At 40.4% G+C, this 10,803-nt stretch overlaps 1 protein-coding gene across 2 annotated transcripts; it reads left to right on the top strand.

The window, feature by feature from the left end:
- The first annotated feature begins 246 nt into the window (after window positions 1-246).
- Window positions 247-9,503, top strand: LOC120044455 (nuclear body protein SP140-like protein). 2 transcript variants are annotated; one of them, XM_038989105.1, is made up of 11 exons: window positions 247-710; window positions 1,582-1,756; window positions 1,998-2,240; window positions 2,395-2,514; window positions 4,550-4,683; window positions 7,034-7,081; window positions 8,149-8,276; window positions 8,421-8,538; window positions 8,697-8,771; window positions 8,941-9,084; window positions 9,270-9,503. In XM_038989105.1, the coding sequence occupies exons 1-11, from the start codon at window positions 567-569 to the stop codon at window positions 9,381-9,383; spliced, it is 1,443 nt and encodes a 480-aa protein (XP_038845033.1). In that variant the 5' UTR covers window positions 247-566; the 3' UTR covers window positions 9,384-9,503. The 2 variants fall into 2 exon arrangements, with proteins under 2 accessions (XP_038845033.1, XP_038845034.1); XM_038989106.1 differs by lacking the exon at window positions 7,034-7,081.
- The last annotated feature ends 1,300 nt before the right edge of the window (window positions 9,504-10,803 follow it).

Here is a 10,803-nt window from a genome sequence, read left to right as displayed (position 1 = left end):
GTTGAGTGGTCATTGGGCTAGACATTTCAGCAAGACCTGTCAACCCTTTCCCCCAGGCTACAATGGCTAAATTACTTCCGAACAAGAAGGGTCCACGGGGCTCCTCACATATAGCTCATATGAAATCACATGAACACTTTCACTTTCCAAAAAAGCTATAGCCTCTCCCCTTGTGGCTCATATGAAATCACATGAACACTTTCACTTTCCAAACATCACTTGAAGTGTACTTCCGTGCTTGCGCGATATCTATTTTATCTTCGAAAATAACTTTAATAACAACTTGTTGGCCTACAGTTGAAAACGTTTTCATTACGTCCTCTCCGTCCTTCGTCCAAACGCGCGTCTATCGGTATGTGCACTCGTCTGAATGAATCAATCAATGTATTGAAATGTAAATAGTCTACATCACGTCAAACTTTAATTTATCAGTGTATATATATGCCACCCAATATGAACCGGATCGTTCATTATTAAACTATTAATAATATTCAGTGACCTGGTAAATATTGGATTTTTTTCGACAAAGAAAAGTGTATTGAAGACTTGCAGTTGCGTCTGCGCCAATGGACCAGTTGGATTTTCTGACAGATGAGGAGTTACTGCGGTTTTTCCGCTGTAGTAGGACAGAGATGTCGTGCATGGAGCAACCACACACCTTTCTTAACCAGCTCCGAGACCACCACCTCATTCCGGAAGAAATGTACAAGGTGAGAGCAGTAGACTGGACTACCAAGTTTCTATACACACACCCGCCCACTCAAAGTTTAAGCAAGCAGAGCTAAATTACATCCTACCAATCACGGACCGACGCCGACGTCTTTGGGATGTATTTTCTTTTGTCCTGACCGGGGGGTGTACTGGACCAAATCGGAACCAATCAAGGAGGTCAATGTTTGGTTGGTCCGGTCTATACTGGCCTTGATTTTAACATCCACAGACATCTAGTCGAATTTGTTCTCAACTGACTTGCCTAGTTATATAAAGGTAAAATAAAATTGGCTATAATTGGTTCAGATTTGGTCCGGTTGGGATTTGGCCCAAACATTGACAGATGTTTTTGGTTGAGAAATCATAGACATCTATGTTTCACAGGTTTGGACAGCACAGTAAATAAAAGTAAAGTATAGTTCAATACAGCAGAGCACAGTCTAGTGTCCTAATCTACTCTACTGAATTAAACAACTGTACTCTAATGTATTAAACTCTACTATATGTTACTGTACTCTACTGAAGTAAACTATACTGTATTGTACTATACTTTACTCTACTGAATAAAACCCAGATTAAACCGTGTAACAAAACAAATTGTAGTCTACATAATTTATTTGGTAAAACTAACACCAGTTACTGTCCTATTGCTAGTTGGTAACAGGTCTCTGAATGTTATTCTATGATTGGAAATTGGAGTTGATGATCATTGATTCATAATGCCTGATGTGTGTCCATAAATTCCTGTCTGTCACATGAATTGATTTGAGATGGTGGTTGCTAGAGAATCAAGTCTATCACTCCACTACAGCCTTAATTTGACAACCCCCACAAATTGGACCATAGTTTTGTATTTGACCCCTCCTGCAGAAGCTGATTCGGTGTAGGAGTAAGGAGGTGAGGGAGAAGGGTGTGTACCAGGTGTTGGACTGGGTGGAGGCAGAGAGGCCCGACAGCATCAAGGTGTTCTGGAATTGTGTGTTCAGGGACCACCTCCTGCAGCAGTACCCCACGTTACGCCTGCTACGAAACCGCCTGCTGGACGGTCAGTTCTGGAGTCTTCACTCTTATTATTGTATTATTATGGCATTATTATGGCATTTGTATGGATAGGTTAATATCTATATATAATTCTAACTCCTAGTAGAGTATAAATGTAGTCACAATGGTGGATTCTTTAAAGTTGAGGTTCAATGCCCTGTCAAATTGATATTATAATTGTTTTAATTAGTTGTAAATTATTTAGGTTGCATGGTTTGCTAAATTTTGCCTCCAATCCCATGCAGGGTCGTTCACATTCTATGAGAAACTGCCAAAGAAGGTGGAGAAGGAAGAGGAGGAGGATAAGAAGAAGGCTTCAGAGAAAGGAGAAGAGGAGGAGGAGGAGGAGAAAGAAGAGGAGGAGGAGGAGAAAACATGGAAAAAGAGTAAACAGAAAGAGAGAAGTGAGAGTGCTGAGGACGAGCAGCCCAGCACATCCACCCAGTCCAACCCCAGTCAGAAGAGGAACATCCAGAGGCCGACCAACTGTGAGTCCCATGATTCATGCTGCCTTCTGGGAAAGAGGAGGACTTGAGTCAGAAAGTCTAAAGTCCCTCTGTAACCTTTTTTGGGGGGTAAAATATATTTATTTTTAATTTCAAGTCACATCTTAATGTTTGTCCGGAACCTGTCCCCATGCAGATTTTCCTTTCAGGAAGGGAGAGAAAGATGACATCTGGACCTGGCCCATCTACAAGACCCAGCTCCCAGTCACCTGTGGGGACAAAGAAGGCATGCTCAAGAGGGACAAACTGGCCAAAGGTAGGTCGTAACAATGTGATGTGATTCTCTGTGTTTCTGTGTAACAGTGGATGTGGTTCGGTCCCAATAACCGTGCCTGAGACCTTAAAGGGGCAATCTGCAGTTGCTACATTGGTTTTTGGACATTTATGATATGTATCCATTGATTCTTGAAGAATATAACTTATAAATATCTCGTGAGCTTAGTTTAACTGACTTAACCCATCAGAACAAAATATAAGCTTTTTTTACTCCAATGTTTGTAATCAAAGTAAATGTAAACACACACTCTATACCACAGGTGTCAAACTCATTCCACGGAGGGCCGAGTGTCTGCGGGTTTTCGCTCCTCCCTTGTACTTGATTGATGAATTAACATCACTAATTAGTTAGGAACTCCCCACACCTGGTTGTCTAGGGCTTTATTGAAAGGAAAAACCAAAAACCTGCAGACACTCGGCCCTCCGTGGAATGAGTTTGACACCCCTGCTCTATACCCTCAAAACATGGTTAAAACTAGAATGTTAATAGCATGGATGGTCAGTCTTCACATCCATAGTCCATTTTATGAATTTGAGATTGGTTACATTTTTCCAACCCAGAGACCAGAGCCCATATCCACAAAGCATCTCAGAAAAGGTCCTAGGGATCCTGTTAAAACAAGTTTTAAGACAACAAAAAGACAACTCACAGTAGGTTTTAGAATGTCGTAAGATACTTCCCAGACAAATTCTGAGTCAGGATTAAAATCAACTCATAAAAGTTTATCTCAGCGGGTAATCACGACAGTTTGAGGTACCGCAAAGGAAAGATAGTGCTGACTCTCATTGACATTGTTGCAAATGATGGGGAATAACCAATCGCGATGAAGCATTGCCAGTTGTGAACTCCATACTGTAGGTAACACGCTTCAGGCAACCACGGCGAATCTGACTGTAGCCTACATCAGAAATGTTGCAATGGTAAAAAGTTTGATATAATTTTTGCCTGGCACGATCACTTTTCCTACTGTAATATGTTGGCATGCATAACCTTTTTTATTTTATTATGATGGTTTCTAAAGGTGGATTTTTTTTACAAGATTACCTTTATATCAACACTTGTCACTCACATTTAACAACTCTGAATTCCTTTGCCACAGGAGGCATCAAGTCACTTGCTGATAATGTTGCATACAACATTGCATACGTTTGAAAGGTCTATCATTTCAGCATAAATCCTAGATGCCTTCAATTACTCAATTTATAGGCATGCCCAATTTAGACATTTTTTTTTTAACAAAGTAATATTGCGCTCCAAATTGATAACTTGAAATAACATGATGTAGGTCATTAAATAATCTAAAAGAAAAACGTGTTTATTTATTAGCCTAGTGGTTATAAGTATTTAGGCATATAAGTTGTGAAATAGGTCTCATGTGACATCATTGTCAAAAGCTCAAGACATACTGTTACATGTACAGTAGGTCTAGATTATTTATGGATTGGTCATTAAATGATCTAAAAGAAAAATGTGTTTATTTATTAGCCTAGTGGTTATAAGTATTTAGGCATATAGTTGTGAAATAGGTCTCATGTGACATCATTGTCAAAAGCTCAAGAGATACTGTTACATGTACAGTAGGTCTAGATTATTTATGGATTGATCATATAGAAATATCAAAACGTTATTTTAACAACTCCAAAGTAATTGCGTGCGGGGCAGGAACCACTGACTTACTGCATTTTTCTATTATCAAGACACCTGCTGATAACCCTTAACTGGTTAGGACAGTTTATGAGGTGTACAAAATATCTGTTGACAAGGTGTGACTTTTATGACTAAAGGCATCATGCATAGCTTTTATGTTTACCCATCAGCACTTACTATAAATGTTATACTCTGAGACCCTTTGTGGATACGGGCCTAGATCTAATGTATAGTCTTTAGTGGGTTAACACAGTAGTGTGATGTGCAGGAGACACAGTCAGGCACGTGTACTACGGTCAATTTGACTTTGCATGGTTTTAATTTGTAGTGGTGTATGATGTCTGACTTCCTCAATGGTCTGTCTCAGGGGAGAGGTGCATTGTGGTCCAGGGTCGCTGGTTCACCCCAAGTGGCTTTGAGGAGTTTGGGGGGAAGAAGAGCAGTAAGAAGTGGAAGTACAGTATCCGCTGTAGCGGCACCACTCTGGGAGAACTGATCCAGGTACAGCATATATTTTGATTTAATTTATTTGACCATTTAAAAACACAATTCAACCAGACATGGATACATTGCATTTAAATATATATAACATATTCATCAAATATAACACAGAAAAGTGGGAGGGGTGGCCACGTGTGTCGCTATTATGCGTGGAAATACTTAGGAACAGATTTCCCAAATGTAAAATCACTTGGAGCTGAATTCCTGGTGTTTTTACTGTTTTTTATGTCCAAAAATAAAAATTCAACAACTGGTGCTCAGAAAACTTGGTGGGCCAAATAAAACCACCTGCGGGCCAAATTCAGACCGCAGGCCACCAGTTGGGGAGCCCTGTTTTATAGGCTATACTGTAGGGGTTTCCTGTAGGTTTTATTAACTGCATTCGGGACGAATGTGCAGTCCGGCAATATCAATTATGCGTGTGCTTTGAATTAATACCGACTTTGTGTGAAGTAAATACGCTAGGCTGAAGGCTTCCATACGACAACCTGTTAGGACAATGTAATATTTTATTTTTTGCTAATCTGATGCTGCTCCTGTTGTCTATTTTGTGGAATTGCATTAGTGCTGACATTGGGGGAAAATGTCACTTAATTTTTTCGGGGAAATATGAAGAGTGTTGCTGGGTCAGTCAGGGATCCCAGTTACCCATGTAAATCCCTAACACCCACACACACTTAACATGTACACACATGCATACTGATGCAACTCACACACACACACACACACACACACACACACACACACACACACACACACACACACACACACACACACACACACACACACACACACACACACACACACACACACACACACACAACATATGCTGCTGCTACTGTTTATTATATATCCTGTTGCCTAGTCACTTTACCCCCATTTACAGTACATAGCTACCTCAATTACCTCGTTATCTTTAACTCTGCATTGTTGGAAAAGGACCTGTAAGTAAGCATTTCACTGTTAGTTTACACCTGTTGTTTACAAAGCGTGTAAATAAAATATAATTTGATTAGATTTTATAAACCATCAAACACATTCTGCCCACTTCTTACAACTAGCCCAATCGCGGCGTTGGATGTCACAATGTTTGCTAGTAGTTATTCCTTTTGTAACAAGAAGTGAAGCAATATAGCAAGCACATTCTTAGAAATAGCCTTTCTTTGATCAAACAATATTCCTAACAAAATTCAGCATTTTATGCCTTAAGAATAACATATGACATTTTGAGTAAATGGTGTGTGACAGGAAAAATATGTGTTTGAGAGAGAGGCAACAAAGGGATCTCTTTATAACACAAGCACAAAAGATCTTGGGATTTATTGTGCACTGGCAGTGGCAATGTTGATAGTGACAACCAACCCCACATTCCATGTGACAACCATCCCCAGCTATCCCCTTAATGACAATTAAAGACATGCTCCGGAACTTTGGCAACTAGTAAGTATTTTTTTAAACCTCCCGCTTTGGGCTGGATGTGTCAATGTGTAGTTCATACATGCATAATCTATGAGCAGAATGACTGTCTTATTTAATTAGCCATGAAATCCCTAGTTTAAAAGTGATTGTTTACTTTGAGCTGTGCGGCGCCATTTTCTTACATTTACCCCCATGTGGGCCACCCCCTTAGCAATTAGAGTTCCACCCTATCAGCTTCAGCCTCTTGCCATTTGATTGACAGCTATCAAGGTGCACATACAGCAGAGCAAGAGAGCAATGACATGGTGCACATATCTGCACATATGTGATGTAGGACGCAATTTTCGGTGACCACTTTTCAGAAAGACTAGATAACAAGTATGCAAAATACCGGATAATCTTTTTAAGATACCACCTAGGGACTCATAAATAGGTTTCAAATATATCTCTCCCTTTCTTCTTTTCAACAAACGTACGTGTTTATGGATACTCCCATAAATCAAACACATATGAAAATACCACTTTAAAAAAAAAATCCAAATTCAATTCACCTCAATATTTTGTCATGCTGACATGAATTGACCAGGTGGATGAGTTCTTTCGAAGAATTCACACATTTTAACTTTAAAAATATTACACAGCTCCATTTAGGTTGCTAGTTATTAGTACTGTGACAACCAACCCGTGAGGCAACCAACCCCGGTCTCCCCTACTCTTACCACAGCATATCGGTTTATCATTACATATACCAGAAAATTGGGCCAGACAGAGCAACGAACTATAGCTACACATTATACCCTTTTGGTTTTTCTGTAAAGAAACTAACTGTACAGGTATTTCACTGATATATGCCATTCAGTCACTCAACACTCAAAAGCAATGTCTGTCCCCTTTTCTCTAACCCCTCCCATCACCATCCCACCAACCTCAGGAAGGTCATTTAACTTCACCAGACTTTAAAAGAAGAAAGAGTGCACAGGTAGGAGACCAAACTTTCAATATACCACATCCTCTGGATTAACAGATTAACTTCATTTGACCATTTAGCTGTACAAATGCCCTCAAATGCTTAGTTATTTGCTAATGTATTACAAATAAAAACAGTAATACCTTATTTACATAAGTATTCAGACCCTTTCCTATGAGACTCAATATTGAGTTAAGGTGCATCCTGTTTCCATTGATCATCTTGAGATGTTTCTACAACTTGATTGGAGTCCACCTGTGGAAAATTCAATTGATTGGACATGATTTGGAAAGGCACACACCTGTCTCTATAAGGTCCCACAGTTGACAGTGCAAGCCATGAGGTCGAAGGAATAGCAGGCACTCTATGGACAGCATAGAAGGTTCCCAAAAACACAGTGGCCTCCATCATTCTAAAAATGGAAGAAGTTTGGAATCACCAAGACTCTTCCTAGAGCTGGCCGCCTGGCCAAACTGAGCAATCGGGGGAGAAGGGCCTTGGTCAGGGAGGTGACCAAGAACCCGATGGTCACTCTGACAGAGCTCCAGAGTTCCTCTGTGGAGGATGGGAGAACCTTCGAAAAGGACAACCATCTCTGAAGTACTCCACCAATCAGGCACTCCACCAATCAGATGGAAGCCCCTCCTCTGTAAAAGGCACATGACAGCCCGATTGGAGTTTGCCAAAAGGCACTTAAAGAACGCAGACCATGAGAAACAAGATTCTCTGGTCCGATGAAACCAATATTGAACTCTTTGGCCTGAATGCCAAGCGTCACGTCTGGAGGAAACCAGACAGTTTTAAAATAAGGCTGTAACGTAACAAAATCTGGAAAAAGTCAAGGGGTCTGAATACTTTCAGAATGCATTGTATCTTACTCCAATATTTAACTGTTTTAATTTATTTCACCAAATCATTAATAAAACATAGCAAACAGAGTCTTTGATCAGGAGTCTCCTTGTTTTACACCCGAGTGTGAGAAACCAATCTGTACGATATTCGTTAACACACAAACAGGCAGTTGGTGCTTGATTGTTAACCATTTCCTTCTCACCTTCTTCTCTTCTCTGTCTTGGCAGCATGATCAAGATAACGATGACGACTGCTTCATCTGTAGAAGCCAGGGCAGCTTGATATGCTGTGATGAGTGTCCTCGCTTCTTCCATCAGAGATGTCATCTTCCTAATGTGGATGATGCTATCCTGGGGTGAGAAGAGTTGAGGGTTGATGAGAGACAGAGTGAGAGAAAGAGATTGATACAAGAGAGGTCTGTTTGTTCTGTGTAGGTAAATTTAGCTGTCAGATTATTTGTGCACTATTGAAATGTTTGTGTGTGTGTGTGTAATCACAGGGATGATCGTCCGTGGATGTGTACATTCTGTGTACTGAGGGCCAGTCATTCGTGGTATCACCCCACACAAATGACCTACCAAGAAGCCTTGACCTGCCGAATCTCTGACCACCTACTGGTGAGGAGCCTGAATTAATTTGGGCCAATTGCCTTCAATCAATCAACTGTCTGTCTGTCCATTATAAGCATCACTATATACTTGACATGAAATAATTATTCAGACTTAAATGTAAACTATCTTTGATCAGTCACATAATGGTGTGTTTACTCTGACAGGAATGCCAGTACCTCCTGCTGTGTCTCTACCATGCGGACGAGGAACACATCTTTGTGAAAGATCCTTGCATCAATGTAAGTTTGCTTGGTTCTCTCTCTGTGTGTGTGTGTGTGTGTGTGTGTGTGTGTGTGTGTGTGTGTGTGTGTGTGTGTGTGTGTGTGTGTGTGTGTGTGTGTGTGTGTGTGTGTGTGTGTGTGTGTGTCAAAGTTCACATATATCTCCATCTGTGTGTTTCATTGCCAGGTGAGAAACTACACCAGTGTGATAAAGACCCCTATATGGCTGGACAGGGTTGTGGAGAAGCTGCAGCAGAATCTCTACCAGTCAATGCAACACTTTGTGTCTGATGTGTTGCTTATCTTCACCAACTGTGCCACATTTAACAGGGTGAGACTGCACTACTGCAGTATCCAATGTGAAGACTCCAAGAAAATGTTGGAATTATGCTAGTCAACTTTACTTGTGCTAATGCATGAATAACAATGTGTCTTTGCTAAATGAGTTGTGTTTATTGCATTTCTAGTTTGTTTATTATGTTTTCTATACAAATGTGTCTGTCTTTTTTAATGAAGGATAATGCAGAGTTGCGTGTGACGGGCGAAAGATTGAAGGATCTATTTGAGAGAGAGTTCAAGAGTACATTCAGCATCCAACTTCAGCATCCAACTGCATCCAACAGCCAGTAGAGCCTTCATCAAGTCTGTACTGTTATCTCACTATTTTTTATTTTATTTATTTTATTTCACCTTTATTTAACCAGGTAGGCTAGTTGAGAACAAGTTCTCATTTGCAACTGCGACCTGGCCAAGATAAAGCAAAGCAGTTCGACACATACAACACAGAGTTACACATGGAATAAACAAACATACAATCAATAATACAGTAGAAAAATCTATATACAGCATGTGCAAATGAGGTAGGATAAGAGAGGTAAGGCAATAAATAGGACATAGTGGCGAAGTAATTACAATATAGCAATTAATGGTATAATGTGCAGAAGATGAATGTGCAAGTAGAGATACTGGGGTGCAAAGGAGCAAGATAAATAAATAAATACAGTTTGGGGATGAGGTAGATTGGATGGGCTATTTACAGATGAGCTATGTACAGGTGCAGTGATCTGTGAGCTATGAGACAACAGGGAATATTCACCATGCCCTGGTCTTTCTATACAGCCTTCATACAGACTTGCATGTACATTGTTATCCATCTAGTCATTTTATGAATTTATGTAATTCATTCTACCAGTCAAAATGGGTGTGTGATAATAATTTAAATAGAATGGTGATAAAATTGCATTTCACCTCTCATGCAAGAGCCTTAGAATTTCTTACCTTCCAGGTTCTTACTTCTGGTTAGGCCTCACTAGATTTATGTTCAGGGATTCTGTTGAAAATAAACTCATGAATTTCTGAAACATTGTAGAACATACTGTAGGTTTACTTGTTTGACTGTGTGTAGCCTTCCAGAATGTGGTTCTGTTGAGGAGAATATCATCAGACAGAGCAGAAGCGCCCTCTTCAGGGCAGTTTGGGCAGCGTCTGCTTTGCGTCTCTGCCCCACGCTGATAACGTCACCACAATTGTCAGCAGCGAATCCATGCCCAGAAGCGTTGCGCAGACCTGCTTGGTGAAATACGCAGCCATTTGGCTTCAGCTTGTTGTAAAGCCACAGGTCTGAGAATGCAAATACTGCAATAGTCGCTTATGTTGGTTTGTAGGCACATTTCTTTATATCTAATTGAAAGACAAATTTCCAGGCAAGAGCAGTCCATTTAAAATGAATTAATTCTTCCCTCGCCCTGCAAGTGTCAACTCGTCAGATGTCATGATACCTCATCAGAAGTGTCCACTTAGGGCTGAGGGGAGAGGGTGTGTCTTTTAAGTGTTTGGAATGCGACCTCAGAGTCCTTTGACAAAGAAGACGAATCATCTTCGCTGCTTTCGAGTAAAGAGTCTGCAGCTTCATGATATTTTCCGGGAGAATGCGGTCCAAAGGATGACCATGCAGGGTATAAAATACAGCATGGGCGGATGGCAACTAAAACAACTACCAAACCCAAAGTACTTTGTAAGTTGTTGTTGGTACTGTATAATGAGAGAGATA

This window comes from Salvelinus namaycush, chromosome 3 (assembly GCF_016432855.1).
Source record: "Salvelinus namaycush isolate Seneca chromosome 3, SaNama_1.0, whole genome shotgun sequence".
Classification (NCBI taxonomy): Eukaryota; Metazoa; Chordata; class Actinopteri; order Salmoniformes; family Salmonidae; genus Salvelinus; species Salvelinus namaycush.
The sequence above is the reverse complement of the archived record's forward strand: the minus strand, read 5'-3'. Positions and strand labels throughout refer to the sequence as shown.

What these genes read in the sequence shown, in the direction of transcription:
- LOC120044455 (XM_038989105.1), top strand. Translation starts at nt 567, where the DNA reads ATGGACCAGTTGGATTTTCTGACAGATGAGGAGTTACTGCGGTTTTTC. An exon ending in ACGAAACCGCCTGCTGGACG is followed by an intron (nt 1,757 to 1,997) that starts GTCAGTTCTGGA and finishes AATCCCATGCAG; the next exon opens with GGTCGTTCACATTCTATGAG. An exon ending in CATCCAGAGGCCGACCAACT is followed by an intron (nt 2,241 to 2,394) that starts GTGAGTCCCATG and finishes GTCCCCATGCAG; the next exon opens with ATTTTCCTTTCAGGAAGGGA.